Source organism: Callorhinchus milii, unplaced genomic scaffold (genome assembly GCF_018977255.1).
Source record: "Callorhinchus milii isolate IMCB2004 unplaced genomic scaffold, IMCB_Cmil_1.0 Scaffold21, whole genome shotgun sequence".
NCBI lineage: Eukaryota > Metazoa > Chordata > Chondrichthyes > Chimaeriformes > Callorhinchidae > Callorhinchus > Callorhinchus milii.
Genome location: NW_024704762.1, coordinates 5,454,780 through 5,479,596, shown reverse-complemented (window position 1 = coordinate 5,479,596; position 24,817 = coordinate 5,454,780). Strand labels below are relative to the sequence as shown.

Genomic DNA, 24,817 nt, shown 5'->3' with positions numbered 1-24,817 from the left:
TGTCCTTCAGCCATCTCTCTGTCACGCTACCACATTCCCAATTAATGCCGCAAAAACACAATCAGAATTGTGCTCAGGATGAATACTGCACTGAATTAGGGAAACATTTACGGGCTAGAATCCAAACTGTGTCCGTAGGACATGCCAGAGCTCATTTTATAAGGATCCATCATAATCCACCATTAATGTTAAACTGCACCACCCCAGCCCTGGATTTAATCAATCTCTGCTTTTTCAAATTGAAAAGTAGGACTCTCGAGATATCTAATTGGACAATAGTGAAAATAGCAAAGCTTTTTGTTTATTCTTTGTGTTTTACATTAAGAACCGTCGGGATTTCAGTCAAATCAAATCTTAAACTCAACTCTCTTGTGATTATAGCGTGCCATTTGCTTTCAGTTGCTATTTGACGATGGCTCCGTATAAGGCTGCCCTTTTCTTGTCTGGTGCAGTCTTATACCACTTGACATCGACTTGGGCAGGGAGGAATTGAAAGGTCAGAAGCTGAATGAAAACGTGCCCTTGTTCTGAGATTTGTGGTAATGCTCAGCGGGGCTCAAGCATTTGAAACCCTTCTCTGCAATGCAAAGCTTGCACCCACTTTTCTCATTAATTAGCCCTCAATCACTGGTGGCTGCATTTCCACTGTTCTTCCCGTCAAGATTTAATGGTCAAGATTTATCGGTGTGTTGACTTGGTTGGGTGTTTGACTTGGGCTCGAGATGCTATCAGTCATTTTTGCCCTCCCCACCCTCTTTGGCTTGGGTGCCCGGCCAGCAGTGCCAAGTGCTTTGAGACATCCTCCCGATGTGAAAGGTATTTCTTAAATGTAAACCGCGTTGCATTTGTGTGATTGTCTTTGTTGGGTATTTGTCTGCAGCTTTGTGTAATGGTCAGGATCTCCTGGCAAGGTGGTTGGTGCTTTCATGTGGTCTTCCGGACCTCTACAATAGCATTTTAACCCTAAGCCCATCATACTAGGTCATCTACTGGGCTGCATGTGACTGCAGTTTGGCCTGTGCTTCTGCTGCACAAAGTTACTGTGTGTGTGTGTGTGTGAAGGTTTTGACCCGTTGCTTCTTCTTGTGCGCCCATCTCTTTCATGCTGTTGCTCTGGCTTCACCTTCCAATAGGGAGAGCGTGTAAGATGAGAAAAAGGAGAGGATTGAGAATAGAGCGTTCCGGGAGGTTAGCCCACAGGAAGGGCGCTATATACTGCAAATGCAAGTTGTCGTCGATGTAGCTCTGAGGAACATGTCAACAGCAACAGCACAGTACACGAACCTGCGGGGCCGAGAGGAGAGGCCATTGGAGGAGACATCGGGACAACAAATAATGGAACCAGGAAAGTGCAGAGCTTCCAAAGTCTACTGTTCACATAAACTCCTTTTAACCATCCAAATCAGACGCTGCCTTCAAACATAATGCAAGTGAAGGTAACTCCACATCGCTCTAAGAGTGGACCTGAACTTTTTGATGGAACCAAGTTGCCACCTAGTGGTTTAATACCATAGTTTATTTCCTGAAAATAAACGAGTTCTAAGCGGAAAAGGACAAGAGGGATTCTACTACTGTGGTGGGAAGGATGAGAGTAGAGGATGCGGAATGGGATAATAATAATAATAATAATAATAATAATAATAATAATAATAATAATAATAATAATAATAATAATAATCCTTGCATTTGATATAGCGCCTTATCACGTCTTCGAATCGTCTCAAGACACTTCACAGAATATACTGTAAATGATAAAATAATAATAATAAGCGAATTGACTGTGTGTTTCTGTGGGCGAAACGCGGCAGCCAATTGCACCCAGCACCGTCCCACAAGCAGTCGTGGATTGAGTGACCAAATTATTATAATTTTGTGCGAAGGAATTATTACTCCCCCGAAAAGCAATCTGCCAATCGACTAACAACCGGGTTTTTACTTACCACTAGGTAAACAAATGAGACCGTAAGATTCAGCGTGAATCCCGTAGTGTAAAGGACAGCTAATGAAGTTTTGCAGATCACAGTGAGAGGAGGAAGCAACACCAGCACAGTGATTAAACAGAAGACACCAGCATAGTATAGGAAGTGATCGGCAATTGGGTCATGTTTTCTTTACTGTTGCAGAGAATCACGTGGAATGTAGCAGATGTGATGAGGCGCTATGCCAAATGCAAGGATTATTATTATTATTTTCTAGCGTGCTGCAGCTTTCTGCTGACATGTACAGAAGCACGTGTGCGCAATCACTGTGTCGTTTTGACACGGAGAACATGTGTATAAGCCCTAATGACCACATGTGACTCATTTTGTCATCGATATTGATCTTGGCAAGTAGAATTCAATGTGACTCTCTTTCAGATCAACCCTGATTTATACTGCAATTACTGTAAATTGTTGTGGAAATTGCCTACTAAAACCTCACCAAGCTGTCCACTCCCTCCGCTCAGTGGGCGCTGACTTGCACCAACCCACCATCGGCAGTCACGCCTTCAAGCCTTTCTGGAGTCCTGTAGCTCGGTGGTTAGAGCGCTCGCTTTGCAAGCGAGAGACCTGGGTTCGATTCCCGCCAGGGTGAAACCTCGGGCAAGTTTCCTTACTTCACACGCCTGATAATAATCCCTCCCCCCAAAAAAACAATAATAAATCGGTCACTTCAATCCACGGCTGTTTGCAGGGACGCTACTGTGCGCAATTGGCTGCCGCGTTTCGCCCACAAAATATGCAGTCAATTCACTTTACAGTATATTATCCTGTGAAGCGCTTTGAGATGTCTAGAAGACGTGAAAATGAACTACATCAAATGCAAGGATTATTATTATTATTTTGCCCCCACTCTCTGGAACCCCTTCTCCTCGCCCCCTCCCTTGCCTCCTTCAAGGCCTGTCTGAAGACTTTCTTCTCTGACCTTGTGTTCGATCGCCTCCCACCTCCTCCCTCATGATCCACTGGGAACTCGTGTAAGCATTGCGATGGGTTTCTGTGTGTGTCGGGCACTCGGATGGCCATAAAACAAAATAAAAGAAGTTTGCGGATCGCCTTTATTCCCGAATGATAATGGACATACTCAATCCCCGCAAACGCGTTACTTTCTGTCAGACTATTTTAGCCCAACTCAAAGGTGATATTTTGGTGTTATTGTACATATTAGTTTTTTTTATTGAAAATTTCAACCAAATATGAGAAATGGGAATCAATCAGTCATCTGTGGAGCCTTTAAGCCACAACATCTCTATGAGTAGTAGTAACATTTTGTGAAGAATGAGGTGTCCCAGTAGCAGTAACACCTAAAGATAGTTCCTCTTTCGCTGCACACATCACTAGATAATATTTAAGGGCATCAAATGGGGGTGAGAAGAGGGATTTGATGTGATACATTAAAGATTTGATAAGTCACATCTTTCTGCCATTCCACTTTTCGCCTAAAAATCGTGCAGTCACTACATCTTACACTCAGTCTTGTGAAGCGCTTTGATATGGTCACTGTGACATGAAAGGAATGATGTCAAATGCAACAATCATTAATATTATTTACGTACAAAATTCAAGAAGGGGTCATTAACATTGATGGAGCAGGGAAGATCAGGGTAAATATTCATGCACGGAGCTATTGGCTTGATTTCGCCCACAAAATACACAGTCAATCCACTTTAGAATATATTCTGTGAAGCGCTTTGAAATATCTTAACAATGTGATGAGGTGCTATGTCAAATGCAAGGTTTATTATTATCTCAGCAATGAGGTGAAACTTGTGCCACTTAGCAGAATGAAATTTACACTTATTTATTCAAAATCAAAGACTCAATAAATCTAATAATTTCACCCCTATTTTGTCTATCCGTTTTTGCCCGCAATAATAATGCACATAGTCAATCCCCACAAACGTGTTACTTTCTGTCGGAATATTTTAGCCCAACTCTGAAAGGTGATATTTTGGTGTCATTTTACATATCATTTATTTTATTGGAAATTTCAACCAAATGTAATTGTTCATATTTCTAGACAAGGAGTAGACCAGTCCTTCAGCAAGTCGTGGGTGACCTTCCTTCCTCCATGTGTTCAGACGAGGTTCCAGTAAATGTACACCCATAGATGTGTTCTACTTGGAAACTAGTCTCAGACTGTATGAAGATAAGATCATTATTCTGCTGACTAATCTATCCACAATTCTGCTCTGCTGTGCATGGTTATTTGACTCCTACTTAAATAACATACATTTTTAATACTCGTCCTGAAGAAGCGATGAGGTGCGACATTAAATACAAGTATTTCTATTACTATTATTATCATAACTTGACTCTGAATTTTTTAGACTGTTTCAGACTTGTTTCAGATCCTCTATTTCTCTTTATTGCGTTATAGCCTAATCAGTCTGTTCCTTCCTGCCCTTGTGTTTTTGGCTAGTGCCATAATCCTCACAAGATCAGACAAATTAGTAGGCATCATACCTATTTCTATGCATATTCTTGAAACCCTCCCCTTCCCTCCTCCAACTGGGCAGAGATGTGTTCAATTTCCAATAGAGGGAGTCTAATTGCATTTCTCAATCTCTCTCTCTCTCTCTCTCTGTTTGTGAACCCATTTTTATTTTATTTTTATTATTTTTGTTTGAGTGAGGAGAGAATATGGGGTGGGGGGGAGGGTATTTACATTTTGAGTTCAATTAGAAGGGAAATGGATCCGATATCAAAGCCAAAATAACATCAAAATGACGTAGAACTGCAGTGTTACTTTCCAATGCATTAACATCTGCAAATGAGACAAAGTTATAGCTGTGTGTGTGTGTAAAAAAAAATCACTTGGTGTGTTATTGCACTTAATAATTTTAACTAGCATTTCTATGCATATTCACTTAATGCATTTAACTAACCCTCCTCCCTCAAAGAAAGATTTCTGTGTAGAATCGATTGGATGAGCTGTTAATTGTGTCAATCGTAGACATACGCGGACAAAGTCAAAGAGGAAGTGCAGAGCAGGAACTAAGTCACTCAACCAAACGTTTGGCCAAAGAAACAGCCATCAAAAGCCAAATGGACATAAGTGCAACTGGACCCAACTGAGCTAAAATGCGCCTCTAGTCAAAATCAGGCGTAAAACTACAACAAACAACAAAAAAGGAGTGTTGTGCCATCTATCCACTCAACCAGCCAACCATTCATTCATTTCATTCGCTGGAAAACAGAGTTAAGTTTTAAAAAGATCACATTGCAGTGACCACAAGGGAAGTGAGTCAACTCAACAGCTGCTTTGAAACATGGTGAGTTTGTGTCCCTCTTGCCTTGGCTCCTCTCCTGATCATAATGCTACTTTCCTTTCACTAGGTGATTGCTAGTCTATAATTTTTTTTTTGCTTGGGCAGAGTCTGGCACAGGTCAGGTGGGGTGAGGGAAGTTTGCTTTGCACCCATCCCCGGCTTCATGCTGAACACAGACTGGTTTAATTTGAGTTGAAACATTGGAACAGGTCTCTTTTTTTAAAAAAGAAAGAGCAGGTTGGGTTGCAGTCATTTCCGTATCTGTTATCAGTTTTTTCCGCTTTGCACTAGACTAGATGATCTGTTAATCACCATTATGTTTTGCATTATATATATATTATATGTGTGTACAATATATGTCAATCTACCAATCTGGGGGGGGAGGGAAATCTTTACTACCTTCAATTAACTTTATTTCTCTTTCTTTCTCTCTGTCTTGTCTTTTTATCACTTAAAGTCTGTATTTTGCTGAGTGAGGTCTTGTGGTTTCCTCTGTTTGTATAGGCTTTGATGGACATTGTGATTCTGAGTGAGGCGATTGAACGTTTTCACAGGTTGAAAGAGAAATGGGTGAAAATGTGTTGTGTGTGATTCGGGAGTTTCAGTTCCAAATCAGCCAAGCGCACAAAACAGAAAGGTTTGGGTTTAATTTGGATTCATTCATTTAGAGATATTACTAACACATTAGAACAAGTCAGTTAATAGTTAAGGAGAGATACCTCATCTATGTATCGTATGACATTGCATTTAATGTAGTGATAATAGTAATAATCTTTGCATTTGATATCGCACTTTTCATTTCACTTCTTCGAGACTTCTCAAAGCGCTTCACAGAAGAGTAAAGTGAATTGACTCTATATGTTGTATGCAAAACCCAGCAGCCAATTTGCACACAGCAATGCTCCCCAAAACAGTCATGAAGTGAATGAGCAATTTTATCTGTGGGATTGTTGGCCAGGACACTGGGAGAAACTCTCTTTTCGAATAGTGCCACGAGATCTTTAATGTCCACCTGAACTTTAAAGTCTCATCTGAAGGTCGGTGCCTCTGACAATCAGCACTCTCCCAATATTATATTGGAGCATTAGCCTAGACCTGGGGGTTTATACCCACAAACCCTCTGACTCGGCTGGCGCCCCCAACACGAGGTTGGGGGAGAAATTCCATTTGGATCTAGATCTTTCTCTTAGCATTTCAGAGTGAGCAGTTTCTAGACAAGCCTTTATCTTGAAGATGTTTCTTTTGAGAACTTTGCATCCCTTGAAATGCTCTTAAGCCCTAGATCTGGGGGGAGGAAGTGTTCTCCCCCTCTAGATGGGACAAAGGCTTCAAAGAGGTTTTTGAAAAAGAATTGCTTTTAAATACAAATGAGAAACGATTCGCTATCAATTTTGCAGCATCTAAATTATGTGTTTGATGGGGTGATTACAGTGACGAAGAGAAATGAGAAAAGTAAAATCATTTTCAGTTAAAGGTGCTTTTATCAGTGAAATTTATATCAACTGTAGCAAAGCGTTTTATTGCACTGCATCAGGAAAGAACTCTTTCAAAACGGTAGGGTGAGTATTCTGCAGAGATGAGATCAGATGAGCAAAGGGTTTTGTTCATCCAAATTGATCGTGTGTGATCTTGTGAGATATTATTCGATTTAGAGATTTCCATAGACTGTGGGCAGTGGATGCGGATCAAATAAGAAGGAATTAATTCCTTATTGGTGAGATTGCTGTCACAGGAAGGAACTTGTGTGCATATCAACCGGTTTCATCTGAATCGGCAATGCTGGGCAGATTGTCGTGTTAAAGATGTCACGTTATTTGTTCAAAAAAACAAAATGCATCAGATTTACTGGATTTGCACGGTCCGTTTCTTAAAGCAAAGCAAGAAGTGAATGTGTTTTTCAAAAAAAAATCAGGAAGCAAAAAAAGCATTAAGAAAACGGGAACCAAACACTCACCCATTTACAGTATTCAGTCCATATTGTTTGGAAAGTAATTGTGTGCACACAGCCAACACTTGCGAAAGTGCTGTTTGTTATTTGACTGGTGCTCCTTTCTCTCCTCATTTCTGGCGCAGGCAGTTAAAGCAGTTAGGGTTTGGGTTAAGTAGGTCATTTGTTGTTGTGTTGTTTTTGCCTTCTTAACTTTCAACAGACAGATTGAACCCACTTTTTGCAGTTGCCACTCCCAGATCTGGCCAGATTACAAACCACTCACTACCCAATGCCTCTGCCTCTGGTGTCCTCAAGATCACAAGAGCAGTTCCAAAGAAGAAGGCTCTTTGGCCCAGTTGACTTCATCCTTCCAGAACTCCCACTTTACTGTCTTTCCATTGCAGCATCGAGCTTTTTTTCAAAATTGTATTTGAAGGATCGTTGGTCAGCAACCCGGGGCAAACTCCCTTTTCTTCTCCAATAATGCCACATGATCTTTAACATCCACCTGAATGCGGTGCTAATTTCCCCCCCCCCCCCCCCCCCATCCCGCCCCCCCAGCACTGCACTGGAACAGCAGTCTGTTCCAAGTACTACCGCAATGCTTTTGAACTTGCAACCTTCTAACTCAGAGTCAAGAGTGCTACCAATGGAGCTGGGGATTGATAATTATTAGATAATTATATAACTATAATATTAGATAATTATCTGAGAAGGAGAAATATCAACCATAAGGTCCACAGAAAATACAGTCAATTCACTTTGCGGAATATTCTGTGAAGCGCTTTGAGACGTCTCAAAGACATGATAAGGCGCTATGTCAAATATTATTATTTACTATTATTATAGAAAGGCAGGCGGCTTGCACTAAAGGGAGAGCTCTCTCAGAGCAAATCGGCCTCCTTCTGTGCTGTCAGTTTTTATATAATAATAATATAATAATAATAATCCTTGCATTTGATATAGCGCTTTTCACGTCTTCTCGAAATCTCTAAGTGCTTCACAGAATAGACTGTAAAGTGAATTGACCGTATATTTTTCTTGGTTCTTTGGTTGGAATAGAGACTGAGAAGACCCTCCTTGGGTACTTTATTGTGCTCAGAAAACAGAAAATCATAAAAGCCCAAGAAAAGGTTTAACTTCCTGCCATCTCTTGCTCTTACTCTAATCTGTAGCAGCAATTAGGTCATTTAGGCAAATTAGGCAGTTGGAAAGGTGTGAGAGAACTGTACAAAACACCTCAACGATTAACTTTTGTGGCTGTTGCTCTATTTTAATCATAGATATATTATATGCTGGATTTTTTTCTCTCTAAGCAAGGTATGACATAGGTGTTAAATGTGTTAGCAGTAGATAGATGAGTTGCTGGGAACTGCTGTCAAACCCTTATTGGTTTACCACTGTCTTTCTGTGCCCTGGGGTTGAGGGTGGAAGTAGAACCCATGCTTTCAGAAGTCTCAAAAACTGTCTGTGATATATGATGCTTCACACATTCACAGGCTGGCTTTAGACTATTTCAGGGTTACGTCAACAGGCAGAGGCCAGGAGAGAATAATTTTAGAGTTTGCTCTTTAAAGCACTTTTCACACGGGTAGAATTTCTCAGAGATGATGTGGGAGCCCGAGCTAAGAGGGAGGAGGAGAGAGTAGCCAAAGATGTAGTCAAAGAGAAGGGAAATTTTAGATGGGTTTTGAGAAGGGGGGATGAGGGTAAGATGGAAGGATATCAAAGGAGAGTTCCAGAGGGTTTCTTATCATTGTGAGGCAACAATTTACCAGATTAATCTCCGCCGTGAAAGGGATGATGAGAAGCCGATCTATATTAACGTACAAGTACACAGTCACTGAACTTCAGAGTAAAATACTATCGAGCACTTTGGGATGTTTCAACGACGTGATTGTCAAATGCAAGGATCGTTGTACTCACTGGAGCTGAAGAGGTTATAAGGGGCCAAACTGGCTGAAATGTTGAAAATAAATATATAATAATCATTGCGCGTCACAGGATATATTGTTGAGTATAGTGAATATGTGTTACGTAAGCGGCCAATTTTGGACACAAAGACATCCTACAAACACCCACAAAGTGAATAACCAACCTGGGTTAGGATTTTATAGACCCTCCCAACTTTCCTTATAATGCAGGTTTTACTACATAAAGCAAGATGCAGAAAAGCTAGAAAAATGGGCTTAAAATCTTACAGGATTTTATTGATGATCTAATGAAATGATGGAGTGGGTTTGACAGACTGCCTCTTTTGCTGCTGATTTGTTTTCCATCACCACCATTCACTGCCTCTGGTTGGTGACTGGCAGTGATTTTCTCCTGAGCGTTGGGAGCGATTATGACGCAGACTGTGTGATTTCATAATTTCACACCGTATATTTTTCGCTCTCCGATCCCCACGACCTTGGGGGAGAAATAAGGGGAGGTCGGGAGCAAAGTCATTCAGTTTCAGTTCCTTTTATTGGTGCCTCCACAACAGCATGCAGATGACTGATGTCTGAGACAGATGATAGGCAACACATTTGGTGATGAGAGTCCCACGCTTGTAGTTAAAGAAAAACTCCTAATTTCTAATATTAATGGTAGCTCTCTTGCCTCTGAGTCAGCAGGTTGTCAGTTCATATACTTTCATTTGATAGAGTTCCTTATCACGACTTTGAGACGTCTCAAAGCGCTGCAAAGAATAAACCGCAAAGTGGAATGACTCTGTATTTTGTGGGCGAAACTTGAACTCACATAGTTTAAGCTGACACTCAAATGCAGCGTTGGGGGGGGGGGGTAGGGGTATTGCATTGTCGGAGGTACTGTCCTTCGGATGAGACATTAAACTGGGGTCTCCTTCTGCTTCTTCGGGTGGATGTTAAAGATCTCATGATTCAAAAAGAGAAGAGAGTATCTCTCTCCTCGTGTCCTGGCCAGCAATCTCCCAAATAAAATCGGTCACTCGTTTCGTGGCTGTTTGCGGGACATCGCTGTGCGCAATTGCATTGCCTCGATTGCCTACAATCACGCAGTCACTCCATTTCACAGTAAATCCAGTGAAGCGCTCTGAGACATCCTTCCGACGTGAGAAGGCGCTATCTGAAATGGAAGGATTATCATTATTATCGTTGCTGGAGAGGGACCATGAGTGAGACCTGTGTGTCAACTGCACTGGTACACATAGTCCACCCCCCCACCACCCACCCTACCTCCCCCTCCCCCACCCATCCATCCCCCAAAGACCTGTACAACTTCAATGCTGAGGGCAGTCTGGCTGTTTTGCAACCATCTTGTAATCGAAATGAGTGGTTTCAAAAACAGTGAGGTCCAACAACAGCTTCGGGAAGTGACAGTTCTGCAATATTAATGAGCAGTGAGACAGTCTAGCCTGCAGTCACAGGCAATATTATATTAATGAGCAACACGCACACACATTTCGGAGGATGATCTCAACACAATCATAATTAAAATGAGTTGCAAATCATTGCAACAGTTCTCACTTGTGTTACCCTGCGATGGAAGTACATTGCAAGCAACAGTCATTGGTGGGTATTTGTCACTTTTACTAGCAATAATAAGATAATAATCCTTGCAATTGATATATCACCGTATCTGCTCATCGAGAGGTCTCAAAGTGTTTCATAGGATATTGTGTAAAGTGGTGTGACAGAATATATAAACGTAGCAGCCAATGAACGTGTGTTAAGGTTGAACCTAGGGTTGGAGGTTATAAGACAGACAGATTTGATGTGACTGTGTTGTTTTTGTTTAAATCAAAGGCTGTCAAGCTGCTATGTGTGTTGTGTGCGTGTGTGTGTGGGGGGGGGGGGGAGGAGAAATGCCTGGGACAATCTACAACATTTCAGAAGATGGTTGAAAGAGCATTGTCCTCTAAAAGTTTACGTTCTGGTGAGAATGTGCTGAGATCTAAGATGGTCATGGATATTGTCCCAAAGCAGTGGCCAAGTCTTTTCCCTCCTCGAATTGAGATAGTCCTTTGAAGCTTCAACCTGAAGGTCAATGGTAAGATCAAAGGCCTTTGTAAAGGTGTGGGCTGATGTCTGGAATAGATTAACAATGAGGCTTTCGAGTTCAGAAGGAGTTCAAGATCAAGATCAAGAGAGACGGAAGGAAAGAGAGAGACAGAGAGAGAGAGAGAGGGGGAGAGACAGTTGACCTGACTGTTTGTTTGTTTGTTTCCTGTCCCATGAAGAAAACGTCCCGTTTTGCAAAGCTGTGGGTAAAACCTTCCATTTTTCAATTGGATTGATTCTTTTACTGAGCGCTCTTAAAAGTCTGTGTGTATCTAATACTATAATATTCTTGCTGTTGGAGTTCCAGCATCAGCACGTACGAGATCTGGAGTCCTGTAGTGTAGGGGTTAGTGCGCTCACCTCACAAGCGACAAGGCCCAGGATCGATTTCCGGGAAGGACGAAACCTTAGGCCAGTTTCCTTACTCCACACACTCTGTTTACCTAGCAGCGAGCCGAATGTTAGTCGATTGGTGGATCGCTTTCTGGGGTAATAATCCATCCCAAAAAAAGTGATAATAAATTGGTCACTCAACCCACCACTGCTCGTGGGACACTGCTGTGTACAATTGGCTCCCACAGATTACACAGCCAATCCACTTCTACAATATATTTTGTGAAGCCCTTTGACTCGTCTCAACGAAGTGATAAGGCGCAATATCAAATGCAAGGATTATTATTATCTGCATGGCCTTAATAAGACAGACAGGGATAGTGCCTCAAGCAAATTGCTTGCCTTTATGTTTGAAGGTGGATTTCAGTTCAGAAAGACGAGATGACATTTCTTCAACAACTCTTTCCCAGAGGGCACTTAATGGGAGGGCACTATTAGGAACGGTGGCTGAAGCCAGGGTTTCATTTAATTCAATACATTTCATTTGATAAACTTTAGCTTAATGTTGTGATGCAAGAACAGTAAGGTGGGTATTCTGGAAGGATGAGATCAAATGGCACGAAGGGAGTTGATCAGTCAAACCAATCTTGTGATATCGTCAGTCTGGTTTATATACTTAAGTATCTAATGTTCTGGAGCTTAATGATCTCAGGTACAATGTGCCTTGGTGGGTGCACATGGGTTCAATTCACATGCAAATGGTTTCTTTCAAGAGCACTCAACTGTTCTACAGCATTTAACAATGCATAACAGCCACAAGCAAAAGGGCAATGCTTTCTTTGTACACAATGAATTACCGAGTGAAGCTCACATGTGTAATTTGCTTCAGTACATAATAAAATAAGGCTTGCATTTGACACAGATCCTGTGACATCAGAATGTCTCAGAGCAGTTTGCGTGTAATTGCTATAATTATCATGGTAAGCCCCGGTTACTCATTGATGAAACAAACAGCTGTGGGGGGTAGAAATGTTTCAGCATTGTTTTCCCAGTGCTGAATGGCCGTAACTATTGTGTACGGAGGATGCTGACAGAGGAGGAAGGACGAGAATTGAAGTGAAACAGACTTTGAGCCAAAAATGTGAATTTCTCTCAGAATTAGTTTTTCCGAAAATAAACGTTTCTCTTTTATTTTAAAAACGCGCCTGGGGGTGGTGCCTGCAGTGCTCTAATGATAACATTTGGGGCTATTTCCTCCCTTTCTGTAACTTTTAGAAAAGATCGCTGAGGCCCACATGATGATCCTAAAGTGAGATAAACAACAACAAAATTACATTTATACAGCGCCTTTCACGTCGGGAAGACGTCCCAAGGCGCTGGACAGAGTTTCGGACCCAAGCTGGGGGTCGGGGTCGGGGTCGGGGAGGGTGGAGGGCAGGTGGGGGGGGGAAGCAGTGAGATCGAAAGCACGGTCGAAGAGTAGGGTCTTGAGACGGGTCTTGAAGGAGGCAAGGGAAGGGGCGAGATGGAAGGACTGCGAGATGGAATTCCAGAGGGTGGGGGCAGAGTGGCAGAAGACCCGCCCGCCGATAGTGGGGCGAGCGAGGTGGGGGACGTGAAGCAGGCCGGAGCCCGCTGAGCGGAGGGAGTGAGCAGGATGGTAGGGTTTAGGAGGTTGCAGAGATAGGGACGAGTAAATCTCACACCACTCCCATCCGTCAAGCCCCTTGATCGATTGCTTCGCCAATTTGCTTTCCGATTCCCTTTTAACTTGTTGACATGATCTGTTACTATCGGCCACCCCCTCCCACCCCCTCCCACCCTCGATTCCACATATTCACCACTTTATCTCTTCATAAAGTAATTGTACATCAGCTGTCGATTCACCTTGCTGTAGAGTTTATGACTATATTAAAAGTGTTACAGGTGTCAAGTGCCCCATTATAAAGCACCTCAGTTTAGCCCGGGAACCCTCTTACAATGTGCCCTCGCAAAACACAGGAAGTTTGGAACAACTCCAATGCTGACTTGCCAGTTTCTTGTACATGGTGTGCATGTGCCCAACACACAGAAACTGATGTCGCTGGTGGCCTGATGACCCGGAAACACTGGCCAGCGATCATCTTTTAGCACACTTCCATATAATACAGGGTCTGTGTTGTATCAAAGCGTTCCTGTATTAGGGATGTTTCTTTAAACCTTTTGAATCTTGAATACTCCAATCAGCCTTCCCTTCTCCGGTGTAAATATCACAGCTTCTGTTGGCCCTGTTTATAATTCCAACTAATCAATTTAGTTGCCCAATAACACATCCTCTCTAGTGCCAAGATGTTCTACTGTAATGTTTTATTGATCATTATTATTAATAATAATGTAATAATCAATACTGTGATCTCCACCCAAATCTTTTTTTTTCTGTATCTTCTGCTATTCACACTTACATTAATCCTTGTACTTGATATTGTGCCTCTAAGGTAATTGCTGTCAAGTGTGTATAAACTTGCACATGGAGAAGTCTTACTGAGATCGAGGTAGAGAGTGATCATTTTATCTGGAGGATTGTTAGCCAGGACACCAAGAGAAACTCCTTTCTCTTCTTGAATAGCAGCATTGGACCATTAACCTCTATCTTAACAGGCACAGTCGGGACCTATGTTTAATCTCTCAGCCAAAGGATGGCACCTCTGACAATGCAGCATTCCCCAATACTGACCTGGAGTGACAAACATTTGAGCTCAATTCCCATTGAACCCACAACTTTGTGGCCAGGAACCATCTTAAGAAAAACAAACACTTGCGATATCACAGCAGGAACACATCACTTACAACGCATTCTATTTCGACCTCCTTGAGGTTGAGTTGTTCAAAACTTAAAATGTCACTGTACGTGCCAAGCCTAGACTGAAGATGTGCCGTGTGATTCAATAGCGTGTTTGTTGCGTGTGACCAGCATACGCATCAACCCTCATTCCGCACGCCCCCCTCCCCCCCCACCACCCCGTTACAGAGCCGAATAGGGGCTCAGAGGGAAGTGCGCTGAGCACAGGGTTAACCAGAGTCTCTTTATTTACAATATAGCCTTTGGTTCTTATTCTGCAGCTGAGAAGGAACCACCGTTGTGTATTTTAAAGGTGGGGAACCGTGATGAGAGAGCCTTGACGTTGTTAGAATGGCCACCCGCAGTTGTTTTAATACTTTTAATGCCTAGTTTTGTCAGTGCAGTAACTCATAAGGCAATTAATTACACTTGCATGGGGCTGTTCTCTTTGGAATTACGTGGTTTTTTTTCTCTTCGGAATTACGCAACGAAGCACTCCCGGATCAACCCTGAATGAGGGACCCAATATACATGCAAGTTGTTGTTATGTAGAGTGCAAGATCCACACAGGAGTAAATCTCTCCAACACACTCGACAATTTCATTCAAATCAATGTCTTTCTTCCAGCTGGGAAAATCGTAAATATAGTAGCATTATAAAAACATGACAGAGTTGGGGAAACAGAGAAAATAGAAGGGAAAGAGTCAGGACAAGTCAGATAAAGCTTATTTGAATTTCCTATTGAGCTGGGCCTTTAGTGAGTGAGTTTAATATTACTATATAAAAAAAAGCCTGATATTTGTGTAACTGTTGCATTTTTACTGTACTCATCAATCCATGAGCTGAAAGTTAGCTGAGGTATCAGCTTGGATCAGTTGGTAGCACTCTGGCCTGTGAGTCTGAAGATTGTGGGTTCAAGTCCCACATGAGGACTTTAAGCTCACAAAGGGTAACACTCGAATAAAAAGCTGGGGCCTGCTTCATTGCCAGAGGTGTCATCCTTCAGCTGAAATGTTAACCCGAGTCTGTTCAGGTGGATATTAAAGATCCCATGGCACTGTTCGAAAAGACAAGGGAGTTTCTACCTGTGTCCTAGCCAACAATCCCCCAGATAAGATTGGTTACTCACTCCATGGCTGTGTGTGGGACGTTGCTGTATGAAAATTGGCTGCTGTGTTTGCCTGGAGAAAAACCACAGTCACTGCACTTCAAAGCAAAATCCTGTGCAAGCTCCGTGAGATGCTTCAGCAAAGTGATGATGCTAAATCGAATGCAAGGCTCGGTAGAATTATTGAGGTCATGAACTATTGTGTGGGTAAGAGAAAAGAGATTGACCCGCAGTACGAAAGAACTGGCAGCAATGAGACACTGCAAATGACCATCATCATAATAATAATAATAATCCTTGCATTTGATATAGCGCTTTATCATATGCCATTGAGATGTCTCAATGTGTTTCACAAGATACGCTGTCAAGTGGATTGACCATCTGCGTAACCAATGTGAAAAAAAATCTCTTGATACAACTGTAATGACTGATCCTTCCTCCTGTGATGACACTCTTAGATCCTACTAAGGGTTTCACTCTGGTCCATTTGCCAATAGTTTTCACGACTTCTGTTGTTAGAATGTGGCTAGGATATTGCACGACAGAGCAGGAAACTGCACAACAACTATTCACGGTCTATGGATTTTTGCCCTTGACTGACGAGGTTGGAGAAGCATTAGAAAAGTCTTGGGATCGCTGGTGGTTAGTGACAAATGGCCAGGCAATGAGCAGTTAAGTCAGCAAAACAAAACAAGGCAGAAAATGGGCTACAAATACCCATTTTTTAATATGAGAAAAATCTTGGGATTTTCACTTAAAAACATAGAATAATCAGTGGAACAAAACGCATGCTCAAAGGAAGTGTTTGCAACTCAGTGAATTAAGACAAGTCCCTCATGTTGAAAATTGCAATAGTACCATAAGTACCGTTCGATATAGTATTTGTATTTGATATAGCTCCTTATCACGACGAAATATCTCGAAGCAATTCGCAGTAGTTATTGTGAAGTGTAGAGAATGTGTAATTGTAGGCAAAAGTAACAGCCAATTTGCGCATAGTAATGTCCCACAAACAGCAAGGAAACAAAGGATCAATTTAATTGGAGGATTGTTAGCCAGGACAGCAGGAGAAACTCTATTTTCTTTTTAATAGTGCCATGGGTTCTTTATGAGTCTTATTGACATCTAATAGGGTCAAATAGCATAATAATACAATAATAATCCTTGCATTTGATATAGCGCCTTATCACATCTTGAGACGTCTCAAAGCGCTTCACAGAATACACTGTAAAGTGTATCGACTGTATACTTGTGGGCGAAATGTGGAAGCCGATTGAGCACAGCAGTGTCCCACAGACAGTTGTGAGTTGAGTGACCAAAGACAAAATGGTGTCACAAACAGGGCAAGAGCAGGTGAAATTTCAGGCTGTTATATGATCAGAAAGAACTGTGGGCAAATATATGCAACAACAACTTGCATTTGTGTAGCCCCCTTCGTGCAGGCTCGCGTCTCGGAGAATGTAAAGATCCAAAATGCAGGGAAACAGAACTGTGTTGTAAAGATATTGCATAGGCAGGCGGTAACTGAAAGATTATACGCAAAGCGCGTTGATGGATGGTGGTGCAACTCTATTTCACAAGTGTGGCTTCAGCTTTGACACAGTCTCGTTCTTCTCTCACTTCTATCCTACAACTACACCATTGCAATTCTCTGCAAACCTGCAGATCAATAAGCTCCTGCTTGGCACATAGAATGAATATTTCAAATAGAATGAATATGCTGTGGCCAAATTGGCCGCCACGTTTCGTCTCCAGAGCACACAATGACTACACTTTATAGTGAATGCTGTGAAGCGCTTTGAAATGTATCTCCTGACGTGAAAGGCGTTGGCTGTGTCGGGGTATTATCACGTATTATTTGACTAGTTTGTGGGCTATCAATGCGCTATTTGAGCATTAATTGTTTGTCTCTCGTTCCGCAGGGGAGCAAGGGGCACTATCACTGGCAGAGTCACAATGTTAAACAGAGCGGAGTGGACGATATGGTTCTCCTGTCCAAAATCACAGAGGAGGCCATCGTGGAAAACCTTAAGAAACGTTACATGGATGATTATATATTTGTATCCTTTCACTGCAGCGGAACGTTTTAATCTGAACGAATAGAAAGAAGCCTCGGTGCCAGGTTTTGACGGGGAAAATTAGAGATCGTCTTAGAGCTATTTTGATCTGTGTGCAGCAGCAGCGTCGAATGTTGCAGCAACTTCCTTTGGCTTGGTGTCAAGCTGAAAGCCATCCTCCTCGCTCACTCCAAAACCCTCATACCTCTGGCCTTGATTACCTCAGCCTTCCCGGTCACTCTCGCCACCTCACTGAGCCAGTGCACAACTATGGCGTTCTCTTTGCCCACTTGGCTCTCTTCCTCACATCCAGTGTCTGACAAAGACCGCTTTGCTTTATCTCCATCATGTCATCCACCTCCGTCTCTACCTTGGGCCCAGTGGACCTAAGCCCTTATCCATGCCTTCGTCACCTCCAGACTTATGTTCTCAAAGGCTCTCCTCCACCATCCACAACCTCCAGCCCATCCAAGTGTCAGCCACGTGCTTGTGAATGTTAATCATCACATGCCCTTCACTCCCATCCTTGCCGACTCCCTGTCTCCCAGCAGATGGTCTGCAAACTCGGGCCTGCTGCATGTCCCTCACTACCTCCACTCCACCATCAGCAGGCGAGACTTCTGACAGTGTAGACCCCACCCTCTGGAACACCAACCAAATCCCCCAGCCTTGTCTCCCGCGCCCCCCACCCACCCCCCGCCACCTCACCTCCTCCCACCCACTCTGCTTTAAAAGCCTTCCGAAAACTCATCTCCTTGACTGTGCAAGATAAAGTATTGGTAGCCCCAATATTGATCACTGTATACCAATGGGAAGTATCGCGTTTTGATATTTATTGTTCCAGTCATATTGCTCAGCTGACACCTCGGTTAAGATTGGCTGATCTGTCGCACACGCAGAGGATGAAAATCAAAGCTCTTCTGTTCCAACATTGTGCCGTGATTAATTAACCTTTCACCACTGAGTAATGCATTTTAAAATACTTTTCGCGAAGTACTCCAGATGCCGGAAATCTGAAACTAAAATAGAAGTCGCCGAGAACACTGGGCAGGTCAGGCAGCATCTATGGGGAGAGGAAAGTGAGTCAATGTTTCGGGTTCTGACAAAGGGTCATGAGGCACGAAATATTGACTCACTTTCCTTTCTCTGTAATGCTGCCTGACTTGCTGAGTGTTCCCGGCGACTTCTGTTTTTGTTTAAAACACCTTTCTGTTGCCGAGGGTGAGGGGAAGGAAAGAAGGAAGGAGACAGCTACCAATGCTTTATCTTGCCACGGTAATTTGTACACAATAAGGAAACCCACCGTTTTCAAAAATAGATTATTACTGGTGTTAAAACCCCTTTTTTTTGTTACTTGGAACCCGATTTGAAAATGAACCGCCTCTCCCTGTGTTTTGATGGATTGAGATTCAAAGGTTCACGTTGACAAGGGAGAGGAATGTACACAGAATGGACTCCTAAGTTCATATACAGCAATAACATTTATAAAATTGTTCTCATGTTTAATTTTTGGATGAAGATGGCGTAATGTCCCATTGGATCTCATCCTTCTAGAGCCCCAGTCCTACCGTCTTCTCACCACAGAATCAAGATTTTTTAAAATAAGTCCAATGTTCTAGCCTCATCCACTCTTCCTAGCAATTGTTAATTACCCTTTGGGTAAAGAAATTCTTCCTGATGTCTGCCTTTTGAAACGCTAAACTGATGTCCTCTTATTCTGCTATTTTGTTGCGTGCGAAATGATCATTCTGATCATTCTGATCATATTTTCAATCGCTTTTAATAATTTACATACCTCTAAAAGGTGCCCTTTAAAACACCTTGTCCCAAGCCTGAGGAGCCCTGACTTGTCTAATTGTTGACCACAGCTCATTCCTCTGATTTTGCGAAGGACTAAACAAGATGTGTTGGTGATTTTTTTTCAATCGTAAGTTAAATCCCTCTATTTTATGTCATTCTTAACCACTTTATAGTGGGCTCTTGCAATTGCCTTTAATGTGGTTCAAATATAAATCTTTTAAGAGTCATAATCCAACTTCAATGTTTCTATCCAAACTAAACGGACATCCTTGTACAGTATGATCTTTCCAGTCATCCAGAAATCTCTACATCCACTGGATGAGGTAGATCAGACCTCCGTTTCTCAGCTTGTATCTTCTACCTACTAGAGATAGCCTTGAAGAGGAGGTGGTGTCAGTTGTCCTGCCTACCTGTAGAGGTAGACATTAATAGTTTTGTGTAGTTTCATGATACAACTCGAAAAGAGAAGGGAGTTTCTCGCTGTGTCCTGGCCAACAATCCCCCAGGTAAAAATTAGTCAAGACTATTTGTGGAATGTTGCTGTGGACTAATTGGCTCCCACGTTAAATGCAAGCAAGGATTATTATTTATGAATCGCTGGACTGCCTACCTAAAGGAAGTAGGTTATTCCAGATTCATTTTCAACCAACAGAAGCCTTCCCTTCCTTGGCTCATGCAGGAAAATCTGAAAGTTTACAAAACAGGAACATTCAGGCAGGTTGCAGGGGAGTTTCAGAACAGGCTATTTCTATATTAATTGTACTCTTTCCAAGGAATTGAGACTGGTCATTGTATTGAAGGTAAGCAGAATGATATGCAGGCTACTGGAAGGGAGATGGAGACTTTAGAAGTTCCTATTTCTTTTAAACATATACTATCCTAACCTTGAGGTTAGATAAATAACAACTCACCTATGTTTTGGAGGATAACTTACAAATTGAATTTGGGTTATCAAATCCATATTTAAGATAAATAACAATAGCTGCCTCTAATTCACACTGTGTTTTCCTCTGGTGAGTGAATCCAGAACAGTGGTCGTTGGGGTAGGGGGAGCATAATGTTAAATTAGAGCTAGGGCATGTAGGAATGAAATCAGGAAGCATTTTTTCACGCAAAGGGTGATGGAATTCTGCAACTCTCTACCCCAAAAGGTTGTGGATGCGGGATCCATTCAAGTTGTCAAGACTGAGGTGGATTGAATTTTGTTAGGAAGGTATTTGGAGTTGAGATTCAGATCAGCTGTGATCTAATAGAATGGCGGATCAGGCTCAAGGGGCTGAATGGTCTCCTCCTCTTCCTACGTTCCTAAGTGTAACTGTCGGCCAGTTATCACACAGCTGTTTGTAAAATAAGGGAATTTGAGAAAAAGCTAAAATTTGCAGGGTTGATATGCAGCGCTTGTGAACATATTTCTGTGTTAAATTCAAATAGTGAGTCGCCTTTACATTTAGAAACTCCCTCGAAGCCCGAATGTTCCTGTTTCATGTTGCTTCCAGATGTTGCGACATGAGTCAACGAAACATAGTTCTGCAAATTACAGACTAAAATGGGAAGTATCATTTGGAAAAAAAAAGATCACATTACTTAAGTAGAGTAGTGAGCGCTGATGTATAAATGCAGTGCTGGGGGAGGGTGGGGGGGAGGGTGGTGGGGGAGGGGGCGCGGTGTTTTGTTGTCAGAGATGTTATCCTTTGGACGACACGTGAAACCAAGGTCCTATCTGTGCCTGTGCAGGTGGATGTTAAAGAATTCGTGGCACTATTTGAAGAGCGGAGGGAGTTTTTTCCGAAGCCTTAACCAGCAATCTCCCTAGGTAAAATTTGTTAGTTCACTTTACGGCTGGTTGCACAACTAGTTGGCCATGGTTTGATTCCAAACCATAAATCCTGCAAAGCGCTTTAAAACCAATGTGAGCGGCCTGTATCAAATACAAGGAGAAGCGTGAGGTCAAATAGGCTTCTTCATCCCAAATGCTCTCATGATCTCTTGTGACTTTATCACCCCCTCCCACCCCATCCCATCCCATCCCACCCCCTCAATCTAATGCACTGACTGTCAGCTTCCAGGCGCAAAGATGAAGAGAGGCCACTAGGGTGAGTGCTGCAGTGAGAAGATGGAAATGTACCTGGATTCATATGTTACCTGGATTCATAGGGCATTCATATGTTAATAGACTAAATCTAGACCCAGGTGGAATGTTTTGATACTGGCAAACTCAGGTTGCAATTACAATTGTTTCTTTTGTTGTGGTTTTTATTCAGAACCACAATGGCTGTGGTTTGATGGAAGGATTGTTTCAACTTTGAGCAGCTCCTTTTGCAAGCAGTTTAGCAGAAAGTGCAACTGGGGACAAACAAAGTATATTTGAAGTCTTCAACAGGAACAAATTACATCCTTTTTTTCCATGGGGTCTATCCATACGGTAGTTTTTCGTGTGTGTGTGTGTGTATTTATATAATGTTCTATATCTGATGTAAATTCCACCCAGATCTAAATTTACTGTATGTATGTCACATTTTGGAGTGTCCAGAATTTGCCACGTTCTTAAATTCAGCTTTGATTTTGAAGCTGTATTTTCACAAGTTTCCTTTAAGAACTACAGAAAACGGGTTTCAGAGTTAAGAATGAATTCGCGGATGCCCTAAAATGCTAGGTAAATAGGGTAAATATAGACCTGGATGGAATAATCCATAACATTCTTATAAGAAAATGGTAAATTGCAGAAGACTTGTATTACAGATATAGCTGGATTATTTAGTTCAATTTCTAACAATAAAATAGTCTTGGTTGGAAGTGTTACTGGATTCCTTAAAAAACAACAATTAAGTCTTGCTTGCATTTCTGTAGCTCAGTCTCTGTGGTTTGTATAACAAACACACCACAGGGTTCATTATTATTATTATTATTTAACACAATTGTTAAATAATAATAATAATCCTTGCATTTGATATAACGACTTATCACTTCTTCAAGACGTCTCAAACCACTTCACAGAATATACTGTGAGGTGAATTAACTGTATATTTTGTGGGTGAAATGCCTTTAGTGTCCTGTATTGCAGTTAAGAAGAGCATCTTGACAGGTCTTTGCGCTTCCAGAGTAACAGTACCAGGAGTAACATTGCGATCGCTGCCTCCATCAGCATTGCTCTCTGTCTCTGGCTCTCCTCTCAGCCCATCCATCTAGAGGTACGTTGTGGGTTTCACAAGAGTGACCTGCGAGAGCTTTCCTTGTGACCAAAAACAAAAGTCACGCGAGCTCTGGGGAGGTGACAGTAATGGTGGTGGTCATGGTGGTCAGTAATGGGGGAGGGGTGCGGGGCGGGTCGGGGATGGGGAAACTATCGTGAGCTGAGGGTAGCCAGGGTCCGAGAGTGTTGGTGGTGGGATGGGATGAGGAGAAAAAGGATTGCTTCAAGTTTAGCTGAAAAGGACAATGACTATAGCGTCCACAAGTGGCTGTTCTGCTATTGCGATGTGCTTTGTGGGGAGGTTTTATTTTGAGAACTGATGAAACTCATTTCCCAACTGCAGCCACAAGCGAGTGGGTGGCCATTTTGTCACTTTATTCTGCACGAAAGTGGGCCTGAGGAGGAGCAGGAGGGTCCCAGGTGATAGAGGTGGGGAAATGGGCTCTTACTTGCCATGGGCTCAGATTTACGTCTCTCCTGTTTCACCTTTCTCTACCCCCTCCCTCCCCCAATCCCCCCCCCACTACCACCTCCACCCTCCACCCTCTTCCACATCCCTTCCAGTTCCAAAACTGCAAGTCGCAATTTGCAACACAGCTTCAAAGAAAAAAACACAGTGGTGTACCAGAGTCTGTTATCGCCAAAAAAAGTTGTTGCAAAATTCAAAGATGGCTCGAAACCTTTTCAAAACCCTCTCGAGGAGACCAAACTTAGCCTCTTCCTTTGGTTTTGGTGTAAACTACATCATGACTAATACACAGAATATAGCAACCAGTTAGTCAGTCAGCTGACTACTGAGTGACACAAAATGGCCTCTGTTTTTTTTATTTTGAGAAGGGGAAGGGGAAGGGGTAGGTTTCCTGGTCCAAATCTCCAAATCTCTGACTGTCCCAACGCCTTGGGATCTCCTCCCAACGTGAAAGGTGCCAAACAAATATAATTTGTTGTGGTTGCATGCTTATCAGTGTCCAAATCATCCTGAGAGTTCCACAGATACGTATGCCACCTATGCATGGAAAATGTCCCTGTCTCTTCTTGGAGGAGGAGGAAGGGGGGGGGGCATCCTGTTTACGGAATTCCGGAGAGTGTTAGGCGCAGGTTGGTGAGAGTCAAGGTTTGGGTACCCCAGAGTGTGTGTTGGAGGTAGTTGCTGGAGTTTAACCAGGCAAAGGCACATTGCTTGCCTTTGAGCCCACTATCTGACATGTTTGTTCAACTTGGACCATCCTTTGCTTTGACTTGTATGGAGCTGAATGGGAGGGAATTCCTGTACTCAGTGAATGGTCTGTGCCTCCGAGTTTGCCAATGACACAGGCTGGCCGGTGTTGTCACCGGCGGTGCCTTGGAGCACTGCAGACACACCTGGCTCAGGAACTGAAGTACCGAGACCATCAGAGAGGGTGGAGTCCATTCCGATATTCCATTGCCAAGCACGTCAGCGTGACGTCAGCTCAGCAACAAGAAGATTTCGCTTATCTCCCCCCATCCCACCACACACACACACACAGGCAAGAGAATATAGTCATCAGTAGGCCATTTAGCTCAGTGGTTAGAGCGCTCGTCTCGCAAGCAAGAGACCCAGGTTCGATCCCCGGCAGAGAGAAATATTGGGCAAGTTTCCTTACTCCACGCACCTCTGTTTACCTAGCAGTAAATAGGAACCTGGTTGTTAGTCGATTGGTGGGTAATAATTCCTTCAAAAAAACCTAATGATAAATTGGTCACTTCAGTCAACGACTGTTTGTGTGGACGCTGCTGTGCGCAATTGGCTGCCAAGTTTCGCCCACAAAATACACAGTCAATTCACTTTACATTATATTCTGTGAAGCGCTTTGAGACGTCTCGAAGACGTGATAAGGTGCTGTATCAAATGCAAGGATTATTATTATTTAATGGCTGACAAGTGTAGGTTTAAGCCCTCACTAGATATGCTGCAGACACCAGGAACTTCTTGCGAGCTTCCTGGCGAGCAACACAGCTCAGCTCAGCTCAGCGTGAATCATGTGAGAGCATTACCACCATCCTCCAACCTGTGGCCTATAAATGTACAATCTCATACCGATAGCACGTAGGTAGTTTCCAGTACATAAATAAGACCCTTAATACAGGACAGTGATATTTACCACTTGTGCAATCGAGTCACACAATATTTTACCAAACGTAGGATTTCTAAAAAGTGTTCGAATAATAAGATTTTTGCTAATTATTTTGCGGGAAAATTATGCTCCAATTTAAAGTCCAGCAGGGCTGGGCTATCCCTACAATCCCATACGTGTCTTCAGTGAGACGTCAAGCAGAGATCAGAAAG

General features: G+C 42.6%; 1 protein-coding gene across 1 annotated transcript in view; it reads left to right on the top strand.

The window, feature by feature from the left end:
* The first annotated feature begins 4,992 nt into the window (after positions 1-4,992).
* Positions 4,993-24,817, top strand: part of LOC103183479 (unconventional myosin-If) — a 41,531-nt gene continuing 21,706 nt past the window's right edge. The window contains exons 1-2 of the mRNA XM_042342678.1: positions 4,993-5,254; positions 17,385-17,522. Of these exons, the coding sequence (XP_042198612.1) occupies positions 5,252-5,254; positions 17,385-17,522 (141 nt within the window). The 5' untranslated portion in view covers positions 4,993-5,251. The remainder of the gene's footprint in view (positions 5,255-17,384; positions 17,523-24,817) is intronic.